This window comes from Netta rufina (assembly GCF_964035555.1).
Source record: "Netta rufina genome assembly, chromosome: 10".
In the NCBI taxonomy this organism is placed as follows: domain Eukaryota; kingdom Metazoa; phylum Chordata; class Aves; order Anseriformes; family Anatidae; genus Netta; species Netta rufina.
In genome coordinates, this window is record NC_140133.1 from 16052560 (window position 1) to 16080557 (window position 27998).

Genomic DNA, 27998 nt, shown 5'->3' on the forward strand with positions numbered 1-27998 from the left:
TGCCTGGCAAGGATGCCATTAGGATATGATACAGTTTTTGCTCTTCTGTCTTTTCCGGCTGTGCAACTGTCCTCTGCCGCCCAAGGTGGAAGACTTGGGCATGCTGTAGGAGCCGTACTTGTGCAGGAGCTCCTCGCTGGTCACATACCGGAGGCGGGCGGGCTGGGGAATCGGCTCCCCGAGGAAATAGCCCTCGTTGTCGGACTCCGAAGAGGAGGAGCACGTCGAGCACCAGTCGTACTCGGCGAAGTAGGGCCCCCAGCGCTCGCCCAAGTGGTTCTGCAGGGCGAGGTCCGACACCGTCCTGGGACAGTGGCCGTAGGCGTCCCTGCGGGGACCCTGCTCCAGGCTCTCTCTGCAGCTCCGCTGGTGCACGAACTGGTCGTAGTCATCCCTGGCTCGCAGCGAGGGCCTCTCCTTCAGCCGGCAGCACTGCTCGCTGGCCAGGTGCAGGGCGTTATCCGAGCGGGAGCGCCGGGAGCGCCGCGAGCGGTGCGGGCGGTAGTGCCGGTCATCGTCCCGCAGGGTAGTTCGCCGGCGCGTGCGCTCGCTCATGGGGGCATGCCTCGCGCCGTCCTGCGCCCCCAGCTTGCCCCCGGGCACCCCGCTGCCGTAGTCGAAGCTCTGGTGGAGGCGGCCGTGCGCCGGCCGCTCGCGGTAGCCGATGGGGCTGGCCAGGTCGTGTAGGTTGGGCTCCAGGTCTTGGTACTGCTGCACGGAGAGCAGGCTGCGGACGGACTCGGCGCTGCGGAACTGCACGGAGGAGTTGAGGGTCCCCATGTTGCTCAGCTTCTCCGAGACGTTCATGCCCGAGTCTTTGCTCAGGTCGGGCATGGAGAACCTGGAGAGATGCTCCTGGCGCTTGGCTCCGCCGTCTGCTGAGAGGCCTTGGTGGGGAAGGGGAAAGGGAGGAAAAAAGAGAGATCAGGAGGAGAATTTCCTGTCACCGGAGATGCAGGGAGACAGCTGGTTTTGGCCTGAACCTGTGGGTTTTTGCTTTCAAATAAGCTTTGTTTTAGATGTTGTCCTGAAGAGCCCTTCAAGAGGATGCTTTCTGTTTTATTTTATTTTTTAAGAGGAGACAGATCCTCCTTTGGGGAAATCACACCAATTTAAGGTGTTTTGAGTAGGACTCCAAGGACTGTTAGATGCTTTTCGCGACTCCCTTCCCCATATGTCTATGCTGTCTGCGACTTGATAGGAATAACCAGTGATGCCAGCAACGAATTCATGCATCAGAGGTAACCCGAGGCCTCCGGCACGCTGAGATAAATAGGGTGCCATGATCCGGCACCCACACCTTGCTCAACAGTGACATGTTTTGAAGGACTGGGCAATGTCAGGAGCAGCCAGAAATGGGGACGCCGACCAATTCATGCTCGTCACCGAGCTGTGATGTCCCCAGGCGGGGTGGCAGGAGCAGCCTTGGCCACGCTCAAGGGGCTCCCCTCCAGCCCCAAAGTCCCTAAGGCTGCCACAGAGAGGGGGGCTGTCTGCTCTGTACCATCTCATAGACAAGAAACTCAGCATGCTCCATGGTCCCCTAGGCTCTGGCCTGTTTTCTGGGTGTTTCCTGACTATTTTCTGACTGCCTCCACGTTGGCTTGACAACTGGCAGCAGTAAGCTCTTGCATTACAAGCTAAGGACAACACATTTCGCAAGCTGTTTCAAAGGAAATACATTTCATCCCAAATCAAATGCAGAGTGTTTGCTTTGGCACTTCTCTCCCCGTCACTCTCCGGCAATCTCCCCGTGCAGACCGAACGGGGAGCGCTGTGCACCATCAGCAGGATTTTCAACATGACGCACGCCCCTTATGCAATCATCAAGAATTTACGACTTGGTAAATTAATTTAAAAAAACAACAACCCAGCCCACAATTCAAGAGTAAATTCTTTCTCCCTTAACAAAAGCTGCTTGCATTTCATCAAGAGCTCAGCTCTACCCGCTGCCTGCCAAAAAACGAGCAAGAAGAAGGGCTGCTGTCACTACCCCTGCTCACAATCCACTTCGGCGTCTTCAGGACTTGGCCTTAAAAAGACCTACAGATCCTGCAACGTTGGGCAAGGCTTTCCTGAAGTGCCCAGCCCAGCTGAATCCTATCCTTGGGGGCACCAGCAAGAGCTTCAGCACTCCAGCACAACCGGCTGCCAGTGTTTCAGCCTGGATCTGGCACTGCCTGGCTTTGCTCCCCAAGTCCCAGCCGCCGGCACCATTTATGAAGCGAGACTCTCTGCTTGCTGGCTTTCCTGCTTTTAATTGGGAAGCTTCCAGTTTTCATCCCAGCAGAGCAAAGCTAAGCAAAGGCAATGCCTGAACGCCACGGGAAAAGGGAGAGGCTGAGCTAAGAAAAGCAAAGCTGCGTTTTGTTTCGAGGACGCACTTTGCACACCAGCTTCGTGCCTTTATTTTTTGCTGATCTCAGGTGAGTTAAACCAACCCTGCAGCTGCCCCCCGCCTCCTCTGTTTGGAACCAGCCCCGCACGAGGCTTCCCAGCCTGCTGCTGCCTTTGCAGCACCGTCTGTCTCGTGCCACTGGAGCAGCTGCCTTCTGCGCTTTGCTCCTGGTTATGCCGTTTGGTGCGATATTTGCTTCGCCCCAGTCCCCTCTGTGCCACCGCAGAGGAGCCAGCGAGCCCCCCGTGAGGGACGAGCACCCTCACAGCGTGAGCAAAAGCCTCTCCAAAGGCTGGAGGAGCAGCGGGGTGGCCAGCTGAGCCGACCCAAGCGTGAATCACAGCTGCCGACAGCCGAGTTTGGCCTTAATCAGCTGTGTCAGACAATAGCTGATGCCAAAGAAAATGAGCCCTGGGTGACATTCATGCAGCCCTTCATTAAGAGAAGCAGCGCAGCCCCATAATGAGGAAGAACGACACGGGTGCTTTGCAGAAATAACAGCCCTGAGCACCGCAGGATGCTTGGGCAGCAGCAGCAGATCCGTTTCGGCAGCAGCCTTTGCAAGGGGCCGGTCTCACCCTGCTCTGCTGGGACGGAGATTTGTCCTGGTGCACAGCCAGCCCCTGCCATGTCTGCCACAGCACCTGCACTTTTGGCTCCTCTGGGTCTGCATCCAGTGAGAATAACCTGAACGTGCATGGAGAGGCTCCTGAGACAGGAGAGAGCTGAGCAGGATTTCCTAACTAAGCACCACGGCACTGGCCAGAGCCCTCCACGCAGGAAATATATTCAGAGATGTTCAGGTTGAGGTTTTGGAAGACCCCAACCCCTTTTCGGAGGTCTCCAGACCCTTGCAGGCACCTCAGCAGGAGCAGAGCCTTTTCCTTCCCCCTCTTCGAAGCGCTGGTCAGCACTCGGGGAAACTTTTGTACAAGGGGCTTGTGCTACATGCACAGCCCCGAGCTCCCAGCATAAGGTTTAATCAGCAATTATTAGGCCCAAGGGATGGTTTTGGCTGTTCATCCGGATGGCCTGAATATAATTAAGCGCACACATTATGAGGTCTTTAATCACTGGGAAAACATTGATTGTACCAAGGCTGAACGCCGAGCCGGCTCCGGGAGGGAGCGTGGCCCCACCATGCAGAAGGGGAAAGCACCCAAGAGCTCCGAGTTTGAGATTACCAAGCCTAAAGGAAATTTGCTTAAAAGGCACCACAAATATAATATATTTCCCCACTCGGCTGGAAGCAAAGCACAACGGGTGCCTGCCCGTGGTCTGTCCATGCTCTGAAACAATCCTGCCCTCCTCCACGGAGCTGTGAAACCTCAGCGAGCCGGGAGTGCTCCCGCCTGACTGCAGGGAGTCCAGGGGACAGCAATAACAAATGCTCTAAAATGTTTGATCTAGAAAACGTGAGCTAGGAATACCGTTTGAAAGACCAGGGGTTGTTTAGTCTAGGGAAGAGGAGGCTGAAGGGGAATATAACAACAGCCTCCAAGCGCTGACAAAACGCAAAGAGGAGGGGAATGCGTTGTTCTCCAGGTCGGCTGGACTCCTGCAAGGAAAATTTCATCAGTAAAAGCGGCCAGAAACCTGCAAAATGGGATGCTGGAGGGCTGCTGAGCACAGGCAGCTGCTGCTGGTCCTGGCACCCCGTGCTGATGGCTGCAGGTCCCCGGGGATGCTGCTGTGGTCCTGTGCTGCCCCGACCCTCCCCTCCTGCGGTTGTTTAGCTGCAGCACTGCATCGAGGCCCGAGCTTCTTGAGTTACCAGCACTTATTTACAGCCACTGCAGCTCCCCCTTAATGAAGTGTTTCATCTGGGAACACAGCTAATAATCCGATCGAGCCCTAACCTGGAAGAAAGGCAATGAGAGAGGGGGACCCTGCCACGCAGTGGGTATTTTTCCAATAAGGAAACCCAAGAATCTGTTTCATGGGGCTGTGTGGGAGCCTTGCTCTAGCCCGCGGTGTGAGCTGGCTGCTTCTGTACAAACCTCTGGCCCCTTTCCAAGGGTGCAAGCCCGGGGGTGACACAGTAACCCAGAGACGGCTCCCACGAGGCTTTCCTTCTGCAAAGGCACGAGTCCTCAGCGGTACGTGCAGCAAATGCACAACACAGGGCTTGGGATAATGCAAAAATCCCAAATGCCATCAGGGGCTTCTCCCCACAATCCATCACACCCCAAAGCTGCTGCTCCTGCTTTGCTGATGCCGACCACGGCCAGCCCAGGGGCTGTGGCAGGAGGCGATGTGCCCGGCTGTGAGCACGGTGCCGCTGGCGTGCCCGTCCCTGCAGCTCGCGCCCGTGGGCACAGCAAGCTCTCATCCTGCTGCTGCCCGCCGCTGCGTGGGGCTGCCAGGCTCAATATTTCACGCCGAAGCCATGGAAACGCATGCGTTTGGGATGAACACAAGCGAAAGCTGTAGCTCGTCTGCGGGCATGCGATTTAAAGCTCGGGCTGGCTACGGCTCTGGGAACACAGAGCGGGTTTCTGTTTAACATTAGGGTTTGCTCGGAACATGCTGTACGATCCCCGCCCCGACTGCAAAGGCTGCCCCTGTCCTATCGGGTGCTTCCAAGGAAAATACAACAATGGAAGAAGCAAACCAGCAGCACGAAGTCCAAAGAGCTGATGTTCCTTGTACGCATCACCTCCAAAACCTCGCCACAACAAAGCACCGCAACACGCTCACGTCTCCCTTGGCTGCGTTATGTGCTTTGCTAAACCAGGGCTGCATTAATTATGGATTATTAAAACACCGAGCAAATGACAGCGGAGGGGCTACGGCGAGCACGTAGGCTTGGTGTGAGGCTGGAAACGAGGCACCCAGGAGGGGAGGCAGCTCCCGGGCCACGTTACACTGAGCTCCCTGCAAAGCTTGGCTCACGCAGGGCAGCACGGCCGCAGCCAGCAGCCCGTGCAGAGACAGCATCGTCTGTCCCTGCGTGGGGAGAATGCAAAGTTTGTGATATTGCAAACAAACAGGGCTCTCCTTGCCTGTACTTTTACCAGGGTGCAGGCATTTACCCGCACATCACAGTCCTCAGCGCCCCAGCCTCATTGAGGTGCCTGCACCAAAACCCTGCGCCCAGACAGGAGAGGTGCTGTGTGACAGGGACACAGCCACACAGGAGGGGACGTTGTGGCACCCCTCGTTCCCCCCTGTTACAGCCCTGTCTCTCCCCTAACAGCAGGCAAGCACGTCCTCCCTGCCCCTGCAACAGGATTTATTTTAAGTTCAACCCCCAGCACTAAAAAGGGACTTAAGGAGAAACAGCCTTCCCGGGGATTTGTTTATAACTCAGCCTCGCTGCGCTTCTGACCGGCCTTGGGGTGGTGCAGAAATAAAGCAGAGCCCTGATATAACTGGAAGTCACGCAAAGTAAACAGGGCTGCGAGGGAAAGGCCAGGAGCCCTGCAATTCGGGGGGAACCACAGCGCTTGCCAAACACATCATGGTCCCGAGGAAATCTTCCCATGTTGGGCACATCCCTCCCCAGCTGAGCAGGGGGAGAAGCACCCGAGGGATGCAGCGGGGGAGCTCTGACATCCCCCTGGCACTGGGGGCACAGGGACGGGGACCAGCCCCCAGCCCCTGCTCGCCACAAGGACCATCTCCACCATCCCCAACAGCGTGGGGGACGAGGTATATGGTGCCAGAAGCAGCATGGGCAGTGCAGTGCAGCCTTGCAGGGACCAGGACTGGCGCACACGCATGCAGGCATTTTCTCTCCCCACTTTCTGACTATATCACAGTTGTTGTTAGTCCTGGAAAGGAAAAAAAAACCAAAAAAACAAGCTGTTTGGGGCCTTCGAGCATCTCGTAACAGAGGAGGTAACAGGAACGTGTGCCATACACGTGCAGTCACACTGCACCCTGTACCAGCACCAGTTACATTTTTTTTTTTTTCCTGGATTTATGCCTGTGACAGATGAGGGGAGGAAACGAAGCTCGGCTGTTACCCTCACCCAAACACGTTTTCTCAAGAAATACATCAAATCCCTTTCTCCTTTTGCACAGAGCAGTGTCACCATTCAGCGCAGCTCCCCGCCACAGCACTCGTGCTCTCTGCACGCAGCTCGGCTGTCACCGCAGAAAAACATTCAGCCCGCAGGTACTTGCTTAAGTGGGCTATTTGACCAGGTGGCATGGCGTGGAAATGACTGCTGGGGATCAGCAGAGATCAGCTCTTGATTTCTGATTCAGCTGCTAGGCACACACAGCACTTGCAAAACCTTTTTAGAGGGCGATGCAAGCACCCCACAACTCTGGGCACACCGTGAACACCAGGGTTGGGGTTGTAGCAGACTGAGCACCTTTTGGGAAGGGACAAACCTCTGCTGGGAGCAGATTCCTCCTCACAAGAACAGCTTCCTGGCCAGCTGTATCTTCACATAGCCCTGGTTGCTTAGGAAGGGAGCTGAGGGGTGATCACTGCTGCAGCAGCCACTGGTTTGTGTTGTTGCTAATGACATTAATAAAAAAAATAAAAAATAAAGCAACCAAAGGAAAACAGATATAAAGGGTAATATAAAATACAGCAAAAATGAACTTGGAGAATGTGCTGAGAAATGCTTTCAGATCTCAGCTGAATGTCCTGGAGCAGGCGCTGGCCCCAAATCTCACTGGAAAACCCCTGTGTCCCTCGCTGCCTCTCCCCCAGCGCTGCCTCTGCTGGCACCTGGGCTGGGGCAGGACCCAGCCGCCCATAAGGGGCTGTTCAGAGTCTGTTGTAGCCTTTGGCTGAGAGCTGAGAAGGGATTTCCAAACTACAACGTGGGAGGAAGGATGAGATGAGCCCCAGCAGCAGGAAACTCTCCCCTTTGCCAGTGTCCAAATCCTGTCAGCGTTCATGGGGATTACACAAGCACAAGCAGAGGCCAGCAGAGACGCTGCCGTCTAACTCCAACCCAGAAACAAAGCCCGGGGAGGGCTGTGCTACCTCCGACACTCGGGCACCTAACGGGAGCCTGCTGAGGCACCACAGAGTGGCCACAGAGCACAATGGAGCAATTCATGGGTGAGTGCTCGGGAGCACGGGATGACCGTGGTGCTGCACATCCCAGCTAAACCATTCGGGATCTGCTTTAGGGCGACTAAATGGTGTCTGGTTGGTAAGAGGCTTCCCAGGACTTCATTTCACTCCTGTCCAGAGGACAGGAACCACCACCAGACACCCAGTTTGTTACCCACCCCTACTGGCATCTCCGGCTAATTATTAGTTAAGCCATAATAGAAACATCACAGCAAGAGCTGCTGCCAGGGAGGAACCAGTCAGCTTTTAATACACACTCTGCAGGTCAGGGACTGTTTGCTCCCCATAAAAAAGAGCGTTTCCAACCATGCCATAAAATATTAGATGGATTCAGCGCTAATTATTTCATTTTATAAGGTGGAGCAATGTGCAGAGCTAGTAACTCAAAGGGAGCTCAGAGCTGGGTAGGAGAGAAGCTGCCTGCAGAGGCTGGGGCGTGCTTCACAAGGGTCTGCAAACCCAAGGAGATACCGTCAGCCCCTGCCTGCCTTCTAAACATAATTTACAAGATGTGCATAGGGAAAAGCATAGTGTGGAACAAGCAGCACCGCAGCCTGGCTTGCATTCGTATGGTGTTTGCCATGGAGCTCGCTCTGAGGGGACAAGGAAAGGCAGTGGCTGTGCCCTCTTGCAGAATTTAGGCTTTGCACCTGGCTTCAAAATCCCACTCTCCCACAGACCTTGGCCAGGTCACCAAGGCTGTCCTCAAAACGCTGCCAACGAAGTGGGATAATTCTGGCTCTGTCCCCGATGCTCCCCGCCAGCGAGCACAGCCCTGGGGAGCTGCGGTTATTAGCACAGTGCCCCTGAGCCCGAGCTGAGCCAGGTCCCAGAGCAACGACAATTACTAGATCTTACACATTAATAAAAACGTTATCACCTCCCTCTTCAGAGGTACTGCTCGCATTCGTTACAAGCCTCATCATGCTGAGCAACTCCTCCGAAAAGCAGGAGAGAAGTGAGCACTTTGCACTGCACAGAAACCTACTACAACTACACGACGAGGATGCCTCTGGAAGATCTCTCCCCCAGGATTCCCAAACAAAATACAGAATGAGTTTTCACTTTAATATGAAAGATTTGCTACGTTTCTCACCCCTTGACTTGTACCTCAGAAAACTTGCTACACTTCGGCTCCAAAGCAGGAAGCAGTCGCTTCAGTATTCAGACGTTGCTCACTGGAACTCGGTGTTGCTCAAGACTATTTGTACTGGCAGGGTTTACACAACATGAGTTTTCAGGAACAGGAGCAACTTTTGAAATACGGGGCTTTGTTTTGGAGGGCAATTCCCAGCTCCCTCTCCATTTCACGTCTTATTTTCCTTTTTTTTTTTTTTTTTTTTTTTTTTCTGAGGCTGTTTGAGCAAAGCCCTCTCCAGCTCGTCAGCCTCTCCTCTCCCCCCATGCTCTTGATGTTTGCTGTTTAGAGGGATCCTGGCTCATTTCATGTCTTGCCACGGGGCTGGCAATTTCCCTAAACAAACACACCGAAAGCTATGAATAGGGCAAGGATGTACCCAAAGCAAACCTGCACATCCAAACTGGGGGAACACAGGCCCCAGGTTCACCAGCATGGGCTCCCCAGGGCCAGTGATGCTCCCTGGGGGGGATCCCCTCAGGACCAGGTTCCTCCAGGCTGCTCACGGATGGGGGACAGTGAGGGAAGGACTCGATTTTGTAGGGGCAAGAGCAGGATGAGCCTGGCTCCAAACAATGCTTGGCTGGAACGGAAACTTCCGGGGGAGTGGTGAAGAAGGAGCAAGCCAGCATCTCTGGCAAGGAAACCAGGCTTGGTATTTTCTTTTCTGAGAAGTTTGCTGCTTAGGGAGTCCGAAGCAAACGCCAGCCGTGTCTGGTTTGGGATTGGGATGTACTGGGGAGAAAAGAGCTCGACACTCATGCGAGATGGGAAAAGCATCTCGCCTGGCTTTTCCCTGCAGTCGCAACAGTATTGGAAGAGGAGAAAGAGAGCTCCATAGAAATGAGAAGGAATTTGTCTTAACTAGCCGCGAGCTTGATGGCTGCCTAACAAGCAAAAGGGGTTGCAAAACTGGGCCTGTTTCAAAGCATTTAAAAATATTTTTAGCCCACAACGGCAGCTGACAGCAGTCCTCAAAGCGCTGAATGCTAGGATCTGTCTCTGCTTTAGCAGTTGGCCTTGATTTTTCCTCCCTCTGCACAAAAGGGAGGATTAAAGAGCTTGAAAACATTTGTTTTGAGCTATGCAGAAGGGCCAACCAGCTATAAAGAGCTGCATTTGCTAAACAAGCAGACCAAGTGAGACGGGGCTGCCACGCACACTGGGAGCCGGGCAGGAGGCTGGTGGCCCCCCGTGATGTCCCCAGGCTGCCACCCACACCAGTGCCAGCACGTCTGGTGGCTGAGAGCAACGGGAGAGTGACGGGAACACTTGCACCCCACATTAATTACAACAACAAGCTATAACGAGCCCAGCTGACGGGCTGTGCCCACCCCCATGTGTCCCAGCACAGGGGGAGCAAGCACTTTGCAGGTCCCCAGGTCTGGTTTAGGGGAAGGAGATATGGAAGACACCCGCCGTGGTGACCCAGCACACGGGTCCCATCACACGGAGGGGGACAGGAGCCCAGGGTGACGTACCTGTGGCATTTGAAAGCGCCAGGGACTCCATGGAGCCGCGGGGAGTCTGCTCGGTGGGCGTCAGGTCCTCCGTGAACTTGAGGGCGTTGATGGGATGCCGGGTGCGGCACTGCGGCGTCGGCATCCCGCCTTCCTCCTCCTCTTCGTACTTGGGGACTTTGAGGCTTCCTCTGGTCTCGGGGAAGCTCTGGTTGGACATGTCGCTGTAGCTCTCCTGCGAGCGAAGCCGCCCCGAGTAGTAGTCCTCTCTGCAGTCCTGGATGAAGCTGCCGCCGTGCCCCTTCATCGCCAGCGAGGAGCTCCTCTTGGGGTTGCTGAAGTGCTTCCCCCATAGATCTGGCTGAGAGCCCGGGACCTGGCTGGGGTTGTAGGAAGTCCTGATATTGCATTGGCTGAGAAGCTGCAGCGGGCTTTGGGACTGCCCCTGCTCCATTTTACTCCCGTAGTGGTAGAGCTCGTCCCTGCTCCGCCACACGTGCTCCCTGTTGAGGCTCGGCGTCTGGCTGGCCAGGCTCAGCAAGTCCATCTGCAGCGAGAGCGGGTCCACGTCGGCGGAGAGGCGGCTGGAGGTGACCTGCAGCTGGCTCAGCGCACCCTCCTCCGCCTTCCCCTTGTTCTTGCCGATCTTGGCGCTGCGGCGGGACTCCTTGGCCCGGGCGCTTTGGAAGGCCGAGTCGGAGGAGTCGGAGCCATTGGGGTCGTCGCCGACGCTGCAGGCCCTGGAGCAGAAGATCTGCCCCTGCTTGGGCAGGAAGGGCCGGCCCAGGAGGGACTTCTTGCACTGCGCGCAGCAGAAGCAGGTCTCGGTGGCGTGCCAGTGCTGGCCGTCGTACGTCATCTGGCCCTGGTCGATACCTTGGGGGGAACCAGACAAAAAGTCAGCCCTGTGCCTGTCCCAAGGCCGGGTGTGCTCACACGGCACTCAGGCAAACTGAGTGGCCCTCCTGTGCCAGCAGCACCTCTACCCGCGCTTGCTCTCACAAACCCTTTGGAGGGGTTTCTCCAGCGTGTGAAGTTACGCCCGTTCCTAATTCTTTGCAGGTTGCAGGCCTCTGCTAGGGACTTACTCAGTGCTGGGAAAGGCAGCGGAGTCGAGCCTCAAGCTATTTCACATTAAACGGGGATATTTCCGATCATAAAGCATAGGAATGCGAGCTCTCCATAAAGTCCTTGAAGCCAAAGCAATAATACGCTGCCTATTTAAAAAAACAAAAAGCCTCCAACCGAACCATAAAGAGGGATCTGTGCTGCCTCGGTAAGTGCCTAACAGAACAGATCCCATCCCTGCCCCTCACTGCTCTGCTCCTGACCGCCTTCCCAGCCTGACTTTATTCTGGCTGCTGGGGCCCCTTCCCCAGATCGGAAAGGAAAGAGCCTGTCCAGGGGATGTGAGCGCGTCCCCTTGCCTTTCCCCCAGCCAAATTTCCTGGCTTGCCCCTGCCAAGCCCCTTGGGATAAGGGAATGAATGCACTGGGGGCTGACAGAGAGCCTGTCCCCAGCCAGTGACACCCTGGGGCTGGCTGCAGGCACCGGTCAGAGCCGCTGCAGCACGTTTACTGGTATAGATGCAGCGCTCAGTCAAAGTCATGAGCAGAGCTCCCGAGGCTTCAATTATAGCATTTATTTGCTTGTTTAAGCTGCCATTCTGGGTAAAAGCCCCCGTTACCTGAGAAACTGCTGCACAGGGCGCAGGCTGGCCAGGGCAGCAGCGAGCCACGCTGCACGTGGGCACAGCTCGTGCCTGCATGCACGCTGCAGCCACTGCTTGCACACACTGCACAGCAATAATGAGCAAAATGCCTTTATATAAAGCGCCCTTGTAGCCAGAAGAGAGAAAAGACAGCGGGTGGGATTTTATCAGCTCCTTTCTCAATGATCCAAAGCCACCTCTCGGAGACAGGGGCACAGCTTCCGTGCTCTGTAGCTCTACCAAACAACCCAGTCCTCCCAAGCACATGCCTAACTCTAATATATGTGGCTGCTAAGCACAACAGCTAGCAACTACTTGGAGCAAGCCGCAGCAAAATGGCTGCAGTCCCTCATTGCTAGAAACACGCAGATATGCAGCAAAATGGGAACCAGAGGGAAAACCTGGCAGCGAGCGGGCTCAGCGCCGATCCACCGCGCCAGCCCTGGCGAAGGGGAGCCCGCAGCCTGTGCCCACACCAGGTAGCAGCTGTCACGTTTACCTGTTACAGGCTCTTTTCTTTTATCGAGGCCTGGCAGAATGAAAGCACGTCTGCCACGGGGAAGGGGATGCAAACTAGCTGGGCTCGGTCCATGCAGGGCACCGCAGTGGAGCCGGCGAAGGGGATGGAGGGGAAAACAGGCAGCAGATGGGGGAAGCACGAGGGAAGGGAGCGTGAGAGGTGTAACAGCTGCTTCTTCACTGCTCTGCAGCTGAGCTTTCGGGATGGATGTGCTATAGGTCGCAGCAAACACGTCCTCCAAGTGTTTTGTTGAAGCCCTGTGTCTTCCCCCGTGCCATCTGGCCGCCGCACAAGAGCAAAATGTTTTTTTCTCTCCCTGCAGCCCGTGAATGATTTGAGTGCTGCGCAGACACGTGGGCTCACCTCCACGGACAGACAAAGGGCACCCTGTGCCGTGCTTCCAACTGCAAACAAATGCTCGGCCAAGTGGCAAAGTGAGCACAGAGAGCAAGGCTGTGACAGCCCAGCTTGCTGCCCCACAGCCATGTACTGGGGTGACAGCTAGCGCCAGTATAAAACGCACCCTAAATCACCCCATCTCCCTGTGCTAGGAAGGCAGGTCGACTCTGATCCATCACTTCTTTCCGTCTGAGAACATCTATCTCTGGGTTAATTAAAAACGGCAAACACAAACATTAATGATGCCTAATGAGCAACCATCTTTCCCGTCAGTAGCTCATTAACTCGTGCGAGCCTTCAGCAAGCTCGGCTGGGCATAAGCTTCAATCCAAAGAGCCAGGCTGCTGACAGGAAAATGAGTTTTAGAAGAAAAATGCACACGTTAAATTTGGCCAGAGGAAGCTCTCGCTCATTCCAACAGTTCCTGGGGCTGCTGACAGCCCTCCTGCCACAAAGAGGGATGCAAGCCTGTCCCGGGGAGGCGCACGTACCGATGTGCTGGGCGCAGGTGTCGCAGTACTCGGCGTAGAGGGACTCGAAGCAGCTGCAGCAGTAGGGCCGGCCGTCCTTCATGATGTACCTCTGCCCCCCCAGCACGGTCTCGCACTCGAAGCAGCAGAAGTGCTTCATGTGCCAGTGCCGCCCTTCGGCCTCAGTGCACTCGTCAGCAAAAATGATCTGGGAAACACAGGTGGAGAAGAGTTAAGTCAGAGAAGGGATGTGGGATGCGGGACCCAGTCTTGGCATCTCCTGCCTGTGTGATTTGGCTGTGCCCCTTTCCCACACAACCTCTAAATTTTACAGCTAAAAATCTGGGTCTGGCTGCAGGCAGGCGCACCTATCGGCTCCTAGGGAGCAGCACCCAGGGGAGCCTCCTGTTACGATGACACCAGGAGGGTGTCAGTGCATGGACCAGAAAGCGTTAACACCCAGCTCACGGCAACGTGTCCTGGCGCTGCTCGTAAGCACATCCATCAGCAGAAGGGGTCGATCGGGGTAATAAACACACTTATATACAACCTATCGACCCGGGGGACTTTTGAAGAACAGAACAGCCACTTATTAAAACACATCTACCCGTCTCTCAGACAGGGGCCTGAATACAAAGGATGATCAAAAGGACAATGAGAAGTGGCAAGTCTCTGGAGGGAAGGGAAGAAGTCACAACCTGGCTCCTCACCATCGTCCCTACCACGGCTGCCACCTGCTTGTGCCGAAAGCTTTCCCCTTTCTGAGCTTCTTTCTCGCATGCTTCAATGGAAGAAGCGTGTGTGAAAGAAGCAGCTGAATGAAGGACTTGTATGAGAATTTGCAAGGATGAAAAGTACATGAAAAAAAAATTACCCAGCCTAAACCACGGGGAAACGGGGCCAGTTGCATGGTTAGGAGTTGTTTTTTCACTGGTAACGTTACAAATTTAATTGGATACATACGTCAATGTTCTTTATATTTGAAGCCTTGGATTTTTACTATTATACGCTTGCATAGATGGGACTTGCTATTTTATAGTACATATGGTTTTCCACACTATGGTTTTCATAACTTTAAAAGCCAGAACAATTTCCTTCACCAGCCTTTTAAACAGAGATTGACACTTGAGAAACGTTCAGAGTCAACTCTGCACGGTTTTCTATATTCGTTTTGTATTCCATTTGTTCAGCTTCCTATATCCCTTTAATCTCCTCTCTGAAAGCCAGTTTCAGCTCGGCGTGCACTCAAACACCACTACTTGTAAGAAACACAACACTCTGCCTACCAGGGGCTTCTTCTGGGGGGGAAGGAGGAGAAGGAAGGAATGGCACACACACAACCAGGCTAAAATTACGCAGCACGGGTGGGTGTGTTGTTACTGGAAACGCTCACGGAAAGCCCTCCCAGGATGTGTGTGCGTGAGGACCTGTCTCAGAACAGCCCCAGGCAGATTTCAGCTGAAAATCCCACAGGAACCCCAGGATGCCAACTGGAAACCCCAGGAAAAGCTTGGATGAGCACTTGGCAAAGCCAAACCATTGCATTTTGTGTGTGCTCCCCACACGCACAGGGGGAAAAAAAATGTTTGGGCCATCCCCGTGGGCAGTGTCCATACCAGGGTGCATCTTTCAGTGGGCAGTAGTGGGATTTTGGGGTTGGGTGGAACCCTTTGGTCTATTTTATTTTCAAGAATCACTCAAGAAAAAACTTCACACCTTGGAAAAAAACACGGTACAGAGGTGGGCAGCTGGGATTTTAACAGGGCTTGCGGGCTCTCACCTCGTCGCATGCTGCGCACCGGGGCTTGAGGCACTCAGCGTGGTGCCTGCCGCAGTAGATCTTGCCGTCCTGGTAGAAGTAGATCAGGTCGACCAGCAGCTCGTTGCAGACGCTGCAGATGAAGCAAGGAGGGTGCCAGCAAACACCATGCCCAGCTCGTGAGGCGAAGACGGCCATGTCCCCACCGTTGATCTGCCCGCCGCACTGTCAGGAAAGCCAGGGTATGATATGGGGCCAGGGAGCCTGCTGCCGCCCGTCCCTAATGAGGTGCTTTTCCAAAAGTGGCAGAAGAAGGTGCTAATTCACTGCTCAGGGAAAGATCTCCCTTTCTGGTGTCTCTCCATCCCTTTTCACCCCCAGGAACCCATCAGCTCCCCTCACATGAAGCCAGGAGCTTTGGGATTAGCCAAAGAGACTGCTCTGGCACCCCAAAACTATGGGGTGCTCATGGCACACACCTGGCCGACCCCAGCTTTGGTTACTGGAAACCCATCCTGCTCGCATCGCTCCATCAGCCGCTACCCACCTGCTCGCAGATGGCTCCCGTCATGGTTACAGGGAACGGCCGGACGTTGCCTCTCCCTAAGTTTTCCCTCTTCCTCTGATTGCTGAAGAGTTTGAGCTCTCTCTTCTCCTCCTCATCCAGCGAATTGCAGTAGCGGACCTAGAAAACAGGAGCGACACTCGGTGCTCCGAGCCACGGTCCCAAGGGCTCTGCAAGCCTCGTTAAGGAGTGCGAGAAAACACAGAGCTACCTCCAGAGGTGGGATTTCGGCTGGAATCCAAACCCCTCCCGCAACCACTTCAATGACAAACAAAAGAAAAACAAACAAAAATGCACAAATGGACCTGGTCCTTGCCATGCAGGAGGTTGCTCTCCAGCTGCTAGGTTTCTAGGAAGGCTTGGAAGTCTTAAGTCTTATCCTGATCCAGCAATCGGACCGATGCTTTCCTGCTTCCTCCACCAGTCACCTTAAGGCAGAGGTTTTATAGCAGCTTCAAAATATTTTGTTGGCGTTTCTTGAGCACAGCCCATGTTCCCTATGTAAATGATGGAGTGCCGGCTCTTCGGCACCTCCAACCATTATTCTGATATCGGATAAAGTTTGCATGCTCGCAAAACCTCCTTGGAAGGCACTAAGTGAAATAAAAGGATATAAACAATGAATGTTGCAATTTCCCTGAAGCTTATAAAACTGTGAGGTTTCTCTGGGTATTTTCACCCCACAGACCTAGCTTTTGGCTGAGCAGATCTCAGCGGAGAACACCAGCAGGGTCCCTCACCTGAGCACACCGCGACTTTTCAGAGGAACAAAACCAAGCACAAAGGGGAACTGGATGTAAAACCTGCCAAGGTGCAAGGAAGCTGCACAAGCTCTGTGTTTCTTCCGCGGCTGCCAGGGAAGGCAGGCGGGCAGGTTGGGGCCCGAGGGTGCAGGCGAAGCCCCTGCCCGCTGTCTGCAGCTCCCTTCCGCGCCGGCAGCGCCACCGTGCTCCCGTGGCACCCGGCCACGCATGGGCAAACTCGTTAACGTCTGACCTAGATGCAACAAGCTCCCTGCCTGTGTTTCCCAGAGCGGATTCTTCAAAAGGAGCACGAAAAAGTTCTTGTTGTTGTTGTTCACACAGGGAAATGTTGCGGGCTAGCAGAAGCCAATGATGTCGCTGATGGAGGAGCACGTCAGAGACCAGAGCCTTCTCGCTTGCCTCTTGCGAGAGGCACTGAGGTGTGTTTGCTCTGCTGGTGTTGACTCAAACCCTGACTTCCCAGGCTCACAGGCTCTCTGCTCGCACTCAAGAGCCAAACACCTCCTCGCTGCATGCGCTCATGAGCTGGAAGCAGCGCTTGGGAAGGGCTTCTGTAACTTTGGATCTGGCCTCACTGCTCCAAACAGCTCTTGGAGCCGCTTCCAGCGTGGCTTTGGCCTCCACAGGCTGAGAAAGCTCTTTTGTGTCAAAGACGTGAAAAAAGCCCATTTCAAGAATAAAAGCTGAAGCTTTAAAAACAAACAACTCCCAGCCTCCAGTGGAACCCCACCAGGTAGCAAACGTGTCTGTTTAAACAGCAATGTCACCGAACTCCAAGCAAATCCCCCAAAAAGCACCCAAAGAGCTGCAGAGAAGTCCAGCCAAGCCTCCGACCAGAGGGACCCCAGGAGGAGCACCCCGTCCCCCCCTGCCACCCCGCCACCACCACGCTGTCCCCGCGAGGACGCTCACCCCCCTGGGCCGCTCACCTCATTGTCGTGCGGCGGCAGCTGGTGCAAAAGCTGCTTGATGCGAGATTTTTCCCCCGGGCTGTTGACGTAGGGGACCTTGTCTTCTGGGAGGCAGCTGTAGTACTGGTGCACCTAGGGAACAACAGAGGGGATGGCGGTGACACTCCTGGCCAAGCCGTGTCCCCGCGCACGGAGCAGCCACCCCCGAGCGCAATGATTATTTCTCATCATCTCAAGCGGGGCAGCCGCGTGCTGCTCCGTTTTCCCTGCCTTTTTTTTTCCTCAAAAGAGGGCTCGGGAAGGGCGGCAGCCCCAGCAGCTCGTTACCGTTTGCTCCGTCAGCCTCCAGAGCGTGAGCATGCTTCGCCGGCTGCGGGGATGTGTCGGCACCTGCCTCGGCAGTGGAGGTTAAAAAGGCTGCGCCCCGGCAGCCTCCGTGTTGCCGGCTATCTCAGCCTCCACCTCCATCAAAACCCTCCGGGCCTTTTCTGCTGCAATTTGTGGAAATAAACAGCAGATAAAATCTGTTGGAAGGCTTGCTTTTATTTATTATATATATATATATTTTTTTTTCCTCTTCTCTTTCGTCTTGGAGCACGTAATTAAGATCAATTACTGTAAATGCAGCACGGTGGGGCACGGTGTGCCCCGGTGCAGGAAGAGCCCGGTGGCAGCCCAGAGAGGAAGCACGCCCTGAACTCCAGCGTCTCTGCTCCGGCTGCCACACCTGGGACATGAACTCTAGGGCCGGGATGCAGCTCCTGGGATCAGGATCAGCTCCAAAACAGCCACGGTGGTGTTCAGGGGCTTGGAGGAACCAGGAGAATGTGAAGGTAAGGGAAAGCTCTCACTGCATGGCTGGAATCAGGGGTCTGTGCAGCCTTGGACATCTCGGGATGCTCGGGCAGGAGCAGGGGGATGGATGCCTTCCTTAAATCTGCACTCGGCTAGAGAGACGCAAACTGCTTTCCCAGCACTTGCAGCTTTCTGCCTCTGTCACGCTGCATGAGTCCCCCGATACATTTCCTCTGCTTTTGAGCACTGCAGAAATTCATTTCAGAGCATCTGCACTGCTGGCAGATTTCACAGCCCTTTTTCCCAAATGACACATGCTTTGCAGTGGCTTCACGTGAGCTTTTGTGCTACCGGCACGGTTTGGGCTTTGACCTGGGCACCCCCACCTGGGCTGGGCTGCCCCAGAGAAGGTTGTTCCTCTGCTGACACAACCACACAGCATCTGCGGGATGTACAAGCTACAGCCGGTCACCGAGAGGGACAGGGCTGGCAGGAGAGCTCACCCACGGGCTGGCAGGCTTTGTTCATTTTTATTCTCGGCTATATGTCCAAACCCAGCACTATTCTGGAATAATTACTCTGCATTCAGCTGTCTCTGTTCTCATTCAGAGCTACCTGCAGGCAGAGCTGCAGTTGTGTTTGCAATTGTTCTTCCTCTCAACAGCTCCATTTTATGATTCTTCTCTGAACCAACACTAAGATATGACTTTCCCTTCATTGGATTTTTATGAAAAAGGAGATTTTTAGCAGATTTCCACCCATAACTCTGCAGTGCTGACAAAAGGAAATGCTCGTGTCCTGAAGCTGACGAATGCACTGAGCGTGTGCCTCTACAAACCCCTGAATTTGCTTTGCTAAAGCAGAGCAGAAACAGACCCACCAGCTATGGAAACTCTCAAAGCAAGAAGCACGGCTGCTAAGTATTTTGTTATGTTAAAAGGGGAACAAACTACGTACATTAGAACACTTACTTTGCATTTATAGACCATCCTTCATCCAGGGACATCAAAGCACATGAAAAACACTTAAATTCTTATGGCGCACTACACGAGGGAGCAAATACATCCACTGCAGAGCACTATTTGGGGCATAACCATGTGAAATGGGCTGTCTGTGTTCATGCACCTTGTCCATAGTGGAGCTCACAGCTGAAAATCTGAAGGCAATGTCCCCCCTGCCATTCTTTCGTCTGGCTGCCAGGCTCCAGCTCTTCCCTGCTGGGCCGTCCTGGGTGCCCCAACCGCCTGCTGCCTTCTTCTGGGCCAAACTTCCCACGTGCGGGTGGATGGGCTGCTCAGGTCGCTGGGTTTGTTTGTTTTCCTCGTGACAAAGTTCTTTTCCCCCGTTGAGTCCCTGAAGTTGGCGGGGACCAGAAACGACTTCTTTTTGAAGAGCTGCCAAATGACATCAGGCTGCTCTGGTCCCTACAGTAACGAGCTGTAAGACGCGCACCCTAAGCAAAAAAAAGCAGGGATGTGTGTGTGTTTTTTTTTCCCTTGGCAGCCCAAGAGGCCAGGAGCTGCCTCCCCGCAGCCCGGCACGGCGCTACGTGTGTGCACGGCTCCTCTCCTGCTTCCACTGGGAAGTTTTCCATTTAATCCCATCAGGTCTGCGGGAACTGGCTCCCATCGCACCATCAACATAGCTCGGCAGGGATGGGCGATTTGGTTTGAACAGCAAAACAAAATAAATACTACAGGCTCCAACCTGCGTTGCGTTGCCCGGAATAACCCGAAAAGTTTGCTTTGGATCCGCATCAGCCAGCGCAACCTGCTCACGGAGGGGCTGCAGAGGAGGTGGCTGCTGGTCCTGGGGCCACGGATAGCAAACAAGCCCTGCGGCTGCTGGCACGTGGCTGGTGGAGATGCTGGGTGACAATAATCCAGGGTCCTGCCAACAAAACCTCTCATTTATTGCTTCCTGGGATGTCCCTGATCCATGGGACAGGGCCACAAGTTGCCATGGTCCTGGATCGAGCAGCCAGGGGTTGGGCTGGCACAGCCCGGTTGTGATGCTCAAGAATAGGGAAAAATAAAGGAAAAGGGGGATTTTCAGATAAATCCGGCTTTTCAGAGAGAAAGGCCTGCAGAAAATGTTAACTCACTGGAAAACTAAAACTGCTCCGTCTGCACTTTGCTTTTGTACCAAAGGTCGGTGTTTTCCACGAAAGTTACTGCTGCTCCATCGGTGCCGGTTCAGAGCACACACACAGACCCTCGGAACCCCCACAGGCAGAGGGCCCCATCCAGACCCCCCAGGAATCAGCGGACGGCTCTTCACTGACCCCGGGGGCTCTGCAACATGAGCTGCACCCAGATAAGGGCAACAGCACGGGGTGATGACTCAGGATGGATAACATATCCCTTTTAAGTCGTACGGTATCCAACTGCTTTATTATTAAATACTTGCGCTGTACAGCGCAGCAGCTCAACTTCCTGCTATTTCCCCTTGCAACAGGCCTATTTTGTCCACGATTATCCTCACAAGCAGCATTAAAACACACAAACCACGTGAGGGGCCCTGCTAGATTTCCTCCTAGGCTTCCTCGCTCGCCCCTCTGCTCACATCTGGATGGGAGAAACCCTGGAGGAGTCTGGAAACCATCAGGCCAAGTCAAAATAAGACTTCAGAGTGGGTCGGGGGCCCCAGATGCCATGAGGATGCGGTGGCAGGGTGCAGGGTGAGCCCCCTCCTGCTGCAGGGAGGTCTTGGTTGTCCCATGAGCACTGGGACATGCCCCATGCCGTGAGAGTCTGGGCACATCAGTCACTCACCTTCCCACCCACCCTCCCCATCCCAGGGTGTTATCTTCATCTTTAAAGATGAAAGAAATTACCTAAGCACCCTGTGTTTTAACGAAGGCATGGCTAACAAACGCGGATACGCATTTTGGAAGTTAACAGCTCCTTCAAGCTAAAAGAAGGGGAGGGCAAGACAGAAACCAGGAGAAAGGAAAGAACATAACGTAAAACGAGGGTAGGGAAAAGTCTTTAAAGTGGAGCCAACTTTATTCAAAGGCATTGAGGAAAGTAATTACATTAGTTTACAAATGCCTTTGTGTTCTGCAGCCTTCCTAGGTTTGGGGTGTGTTTCCAGTTTAACTTTTACAGTTTAGAAACCTACCCCGGCCCTGCTAAACACAGGCATGGCTGCGGCTCCTGCCGGCGGTCCCACAGGCTCCTCGCCAAAGACAGAACACGCCCAAGCACCTTATGAGCAAACCCCACTGCACCTTCTCCAGGAAGGAAAACTTTGCAAGCAACCTGTGAATCTAAGCCATTGACAAAGGATCTTTTTAATAATGAATTAAAGGGGGGGCAGGAAGGGGATCACATTTTTTTTATGCTGTGAATTGCTGGGAAGCAGCACTGGGCACAGCCCCTCGGCAGCGCACGCTTAGGATGCAACCACCACAGCCACCAACAAGAACACACCTCTCTTACAACAGCCCTACCCCGAGCACCCACCCAGCAGGGCTGTTCGGTGTGACTGTACCGCTGGATGGACCACAAAGGAGCACGAGGTGTCCTGGCACGCTCCGTAGAGGTGCTGAGTTGCTGAGCCACAACAGCTCTGACACAGCCAGCAGGGCTGTCCCGCCTGGTGCTGACAAAACCAGCCCTGCGAGGGCAGGATGCAGCAGCCTGAGTGCAACGGAGAGCCTGGATGTTTTCTCCAAAAGGTGATCCCAATGGGGTCAGCAGGGCCGTGGGAGATTGGGAGAGATGTGATGAACTCCAGTGAAGTGGGGAGAAGGCAGCAGGCGGCTCCAACAAGCCCGTGCTGGCCTGAGCGAGCGGGGCTGTGCCGCCTGCCCGCTCTCTCCTGCTCAGTGTGGGTTTTTAACAGCACCGAGACATTAAATGATCTTTTACATTGAGAACCTGAAAGCTACAAAGGAACGAAGCTGATGTCTTCGATATTTCTACCATCCCTGCTGGCCTGCCATGGAAAAACAAGATGAAAAAAAAAAAAAAACAAAAAACACAAACAAGCCACACATAAATAACTCTGAAAGCATCTGCAAAATTTTGCAAGTGCTTGCAAACAGCCCTCACAAAAGAGCTCTACAGATCACAGACGTGTACAGCTAGGAAACAGGTTCTGCTTGGCCCAAACCTGGCACATCCTCCTTTTCTGTGGCCATCAGGATACAAAGCACTTATTTATTCCTGGGAGCAAAACAATCCTCTCAGTGAGGCCGGGTGCTCCGAAACAAAGTGAAAAGGGAGCACTGCAGGCGGCTGGGGCTGGTGTGGGGATGCAGCCAGGCACGTCCTGGGTCAGCCGAACACCCCATGGGATGACCGGGGCAGAAAGGCTGCTCTCCATCCTCCTGTGCCCACAAGCAACCTACTCTGCAAACAGGGAACTGCTGTTGGGATGCAAACCATTAAAAGGAATCTCTGTATGCTTATTATTTAAAACTATCCATTGCCTCTTATAACTGAGGAATCCCCAGGGAGAGTGTATAGGCCTGTGTCTCCAGGACTGGAAATTGTGCTGGCAGCTCATAAGCACCACAAATGAAGAGAGGTGTTGGGAAAAGCACACAAAAGCCTCAGGTGGGAGAAGATCTTTATCACTCCCCAAATCCGTGATCGTGCCTGTGTGCTGACAGCAAAGACCATCCGCAGTGCCAGGCAGCCCAGCATCCCGCCGTGCTGTCCCTGTGCCTGCCGCCACGGGTTTGCTCTTGCAAACCCACTCCAGAGTCATAGGGACAAAGGCAGAGAACAAAGAGAAACAATTCCCATAAATTCTGTTTGTTCTGGCATACTTTGCAGCTCTCCGTGCGCTTCTCTCCCACGGCTAATGGCAGCGGATCCGTTTGAGTGTTGCTGTACCTTGGTTTCTTGTTGAGAATGACATCAATTTCTGTCAGCCTTTTGGAGCAGTTCTTGCTCTATAAAAGATCCTGCAGAGACATTGCTTCCTGCTGGCATTAAAGAAGAACATTTGAATCAAGGACATATATCCACAAGTTTGAGACTTGTGAAAGCGCATGCCATGATTTTCCTTTTTCTAAGCAAAAATGGAAATTGGATTAAACAGTCAGAAGCAGTGCTTTCAAAAGCTTTTGATGGTGGTCTTTTGGCTGCTACACACTGACCAGCAGCCCTGCTCTCACACCAGAGTCCCTCGGAGCACCAGCAGCTATTAGGATCATCTGCTGCATTGATTGTAGCTGATAATTCTTCTGGGTATGCTACTTAAAATGCTCTTTTATTTTTAAGTTGAGGGATAGCATGCTAGAATAATGCTGTAGCAAGTACAAGCTGTAATTGTATGCTGGAATAAAGCTCCAGGACAAGAAAGGGCGAGAAGGTAAAATGCACTTGATCGTGATACATGGGCACAAGTGAGGCACACGTCCCCCAGAGATAATGGCCCAGATAACTGTCTGTCTTTTACCAGTGAGGTGGTAAAAGTCTTTCTTTTACCACTGAGGTGGTAAAACTTGGTATTTTTAGGTATGGTGTAAATGCATATCCACTACAGGTTTGTCTCCGCTGCTTACTCACTAGCAACATGAACAGCAACTCATAGAGCTTGGAGGTTTTGTAACTCAGGTACGTGCCATAGACCTTGCAAAAGCTCCAGAACAGGAATCAACACGTACATTAGCCCCCGAATAAATTCCCCTGACACCTACAGCCTCACACCACACTGCGAAGCTCTCGAGATCCTATCTCCCGGTGGCTGCCTTAGAAGAAAATGGCCCCCTGAATCATAATGCTGCTAATATTAGCACAGATGAGATTTTCTTAACTTTGAAGGAATTTGATTCGACAAACCGTGCTGTCAGCAAGAGGGAATTAAGTTCTTATGGCACATACGAGGGTCTTGAACGTTGGCGTGTTGGAGCCATATGGGAAGCCACACCGCAGCTAAGGCAAGGCACATCTTTTGTTCCATTTGAAATCTGTGCCCGTAGCCAGCTGCTCCTATTACGGAGACACAATAAAGGCAGAAATCCTCAAAAATCCCTTGTATCCAGAAATTCAAGTTGGCACGTTATAACCTCTTTGGATTTCTCCAAACCACAGGCCCGAGGAATTCAGGGCTGCGCATTCACATGTAGTTGCGCATGCCTTGCCTACAAAATGTGAAAAACACATCAGAGAAGTGTTTATTTTCAAGCATCTGCCCCAGACTGGGTGTCAGCGCGAGGAAGGCCCAGCTCATGGGCCACCAGCCCCAGCAGACACGCCGGCTCCTGCAGCCGCCCTCGCAGGCCTCACAGCCAGGCCCATCTTGGGGTCACTGGGATGGGTTTCTATTGCTGGCTGCCAATTTCAAGACTTTCACGCTTTATCTGACCAGAGAACTGCAGGCAGGCAAAAAGAAGAATTTCTTCAAACCCCGAGCTTCTGTTTCTCCCTTTGTACAGCCGTATTTCTCCCATCTGCATCAGCGTCTTCCAGAAGAGAGCTCCCTCCTCTACCACGAAACAATTTTTCATTGGGGTCCTGATGCAGGTGGGATGAGAGCTCACAGCAACCTCCCGGCCACCCTGGGTAGCCAACTGCTATTGCAAGAAACCACATTTTCTGAACACATTGTAATTTATGGAGCTCACTCTTGGGTTTTTACCCTCCGCCTTCCCTGTTGGCAGGTTGCCACTGAGCCTAACACCTCTGATGGTTTGAAACCTCTTCCAATTTCCTGCCTGAATGCATTCAGAGCCAGTTTATATCTATGTTCGTGTGCCAAAGTTTTAGCTTGAATAACTGCTCTTCCTCCTGTAATACATAGGGAGTGATAGCAGCCTTTCGACTGGGGAGGCTGAGCAAACCAAGCACTTCTGGGCTCCACAACACAATAACATTTCCAATCTCCTTCCAGTTTAAATTTCTTTCCTGAGCACAGGTTTCATAAATTTTAGCCCATTTTCCAGATGAATTTTTACCATACCTTATGCAGTTGTATTTTAACATTTTTATATCACTATCTTTGTTACAAACATTCTTAGAAATATATAATAACTGTTGTGTAAAGCACTCTGTAGTCCTGCAGGCTGATCAGCTATAATAAAAGGGATAACTTGCAGGTCTGCTCTTCAATGCAACAGCTGGATCTGACTTGACCAATGCTTTTTTTTTCTGTTCAGTAATGGGCATTAAGTAATCAACACGATTTTCACACAGCTGGCATGTACCATGGACCAGCTGATCACTCCTAAATTACTGTCCAGGAATCCAGTGAGACCTGCATGCTTGGGTTGATTCCCCTTCTGATTATATCTAATAAATATTTTAAGCTACAGATAGAAGGGACTCTCCAAATTCTTAAATGACCCACTGAAACTGCCAAAAAACGATGTCATATTTGTTGGCCAACTTCCCCCACTGAAACCCTGTAAATTGCTGCGCTGAGTGAGACGTGAACACTGTCTCCCAAGAACAGCGAGGTAGGAAGGCTGTCGTCCAAGTATAATAAGAAAACTGCATTAGTCTTTCAGGGGACTACTTACCTCCCCAGCTCATATGCTGCGTGGAGATTTTAATAAAGTAGAATATTGCAGAAAAAGTTGTTTCATTTCATCTGTTTCATGTCAGAGAGATACGACAGAGAGGCAATGGAAGGTAGAGAAAAATTCATTGCCTGCAAATGTGCATTTTCACCCCAGCCTGACAGCAATGTCCCCATCCTGCAGCCGGGCCCACCACCAGCTGCTTGACGGCAGCTGCAGGCTTCAGACACCAGCCTTCGAGAGGCTTTGCATCACGTACGCACGCTTGACTCATCGAGCAGAAAGCCACATGTCTGTCTGCAGCCTTGTACAGCTCCAGCAAGTCACTGCAGAGGTTCCTGCTCACCGCACTGAGCTGGGCTGTGCAGGAGGCCAACCCCCCCAGCGCCCCGGGGCACCTCCAGCACCACTGTTATCTACAGGAGAAGCTCAGGGTGCTGCTCACCATGCCAGCACCATCACCACTACCTACAGGAGAAGCTCAGGGTGCTGCTCACCATGCCAGCACCATCACCACTACCTACAGGAGAAGCTCAGGGTGCTCCTCTCCACACAAGGACAATGCCTGACCCTTTGTGGTTCTTCCATAGCCAAACCTTTTGTTTCCTTAGAGGCAAGATCCCCAAAGGGCTGGTGGATGAGCTATGCTGGAAGGATTTCAGTGCCTGTCTTAGGCTCTGCTTATGGCTGCTCTTCATCTATCTCCATGGTGATTAGAGAGAGGCCTGAAGTGGTAAATCTGCTGAAAGACCCAGCAACACAGATAGAGAAGCGTAGTTAGAAAGCTCGTGTTTGTATTGAGGAGCACAGTGACCTCTGAAAGAAACAGGTGCTGGAAGAACCTAAAAATACATTAACCTGGGTAACGCATCAGACGTCAGTACCTACTGCGAGAACTAATGGACTTTTGTTTCTCCTGAGCATCCCAGACTCCCTGAGGGGAAATAATTTCTTAAATATCACCTCAGGGATCAAAGAAGCATCCACATCTACTGGCATATATCACCACTGTGCTGGAGATGGGTCTCAATTGCTGTCCATGGCACGCTGCAATCATCAGACAACATGTCTACGGGGTCAGGAGTTGCCTGTTGCTAAATAACTGTATTTCTACCCAAAGATAGAGTGACACAGGACAGCATGGGCTCCAGAAGCCACTGGGCCCAGGGCCATGCTGAGAGCAGGAGGCTCCAGCTTGGGTATGGTCCTGCAAGGAGACTTCTGAAACCCACCTGGTTCGTGTCCCCTCAGCCTGAGGGACAGGCAGAGCTCCTCCAGGATCATCTGAACCTGGCCATGCACCCGACCTGGCAACTCCTGGGAGGCTGCCAGGGAGCCTCCACCACAGGGAAGGGGACAGACGACAAGGCTACTGCCTGACTGTCACAGCTGGTTGGCACCAAATGGTGCTGTGGGGCTGAAAGCAAGCACTAAGCCAGGCTCGTAAAGACAAGAGGGGGAAAAAAAAAGAAACCTAAACAACTGGATTTTCTCTAATCAGACAGATAATATTTACAGCCTATGGGTGGTGCCAAAATATTTCAGGAAATGCCTAAGCCCTTTGAATAAATCTCAGGAAAACACGGGATTTAAAGACAGTAACTGTAACAATAAGAATGAAAGCCTTCCACCCTCTCCCAGCCTCCTTACATGGTTTAAAATGATTGCCATAGCAATTATCAAGGCTAAGCTCATTTTGTAGTCCCCACTGCAAATTAAGTTCTGAGTTGAACATGTAAAAGATCAGCATAAAAAATAAACGAATCGTGTAAGCTGCACGGAGCAGAAATCAATGCACTTTCCACGCAGACAGCATGCTGAGGTCTAATCCGTCCTGTTAAATTCCTACACAGAGATACTTGAACTTCATTAGAGAGATTATTTCCCATAAGTGAAACTTCTTGCCCATTTTTAGAGTGACCTGCTGGCTTTGTCCGTCTGTGCTGGGCTTACTGCAGGGGCACAGTGGCCCAGGAGAGCAGAAACGTGTGCCAGCTGCCCCAGGCACGCTGGCATCCCACCACTTCTTCCCCATGAAACAGCAATATGCCTGTCTGTACCTGTTCCTTTCCACAACCACAACAAAATCCATCCTGAAAGTATTTTGTTTCCCCCCTCTCAGTTGCCAGTTACGCCTACAGACACAAAAAACCCAAGTCCCCTGAGGACTGCATCCTGACGTCACTACATTTGTGCGTTCAGACCAGACCTGCATCAGAAAGTTTCTACAGCACATGCAGAAGCAGAATCGTAGTCAGCAAGTGCTCACTCCCCTAAAAAATCAGGGCAATTACTTCCAAAGAGCAGATTCCCACAATATATTTTGGCATCTCAGCATTATGGTTACCTGCTCAGGTTTCAGGCCGGGGGGCACCCACGCATACTCCTCCAGGGCACAGCCCGAGTCGTCGTCGGAGGTGGAATTCCTCTGGAAGTCGAACATGAGCTTGGTGACGGTCTTCTCCATCTCCAAAGGCATAACTGTCACGATGTGCTCTTCCTGGGAGCACTTACAGTGAAGGCAAATCTTCCTGCAAGGGGAAGAGAGAGAAAAAAAGAAGAGTTCCCCTGGTGAGCTGCACTGCA

The 27998-nt window shown here is 52.9% G+C and overlaps 1 protein-coding gene across 1 annotated transcript; it reads right to left on the reverse strand.

Moving 5' to 3' along the window:
- Window positions 1–18: 18 nt before the first annotated feature.
- Window positions 19–27906, reverse strand: PRICKLE2 (prickle planar cell polarity protein 2; the record flags this gene model as incomplete). The annotated part of the gene is made up of 7 exons (XM_084292999.1): window positions 27760–27906; window positions 17159–17272; window positions 15448–15585; window positions 14922–15125; window positions 13163–13349; window positions 10062–10916; window positions 19–887 (listed from the first exon to the last, which is right to left on the reverse strand). The coding sequence occupies exons 1-7, from the start codon at window positions 27889–27891 to the stop codon at window positions 19–21; spliced, it is 2499 nt and encodes an 832-aa protein (XP_084149125.1). The 5' UTR covers window positions 27892–27906.
- Between the last annotated feature and the right edge of the window lie 92 nt (window positions 27907–27998).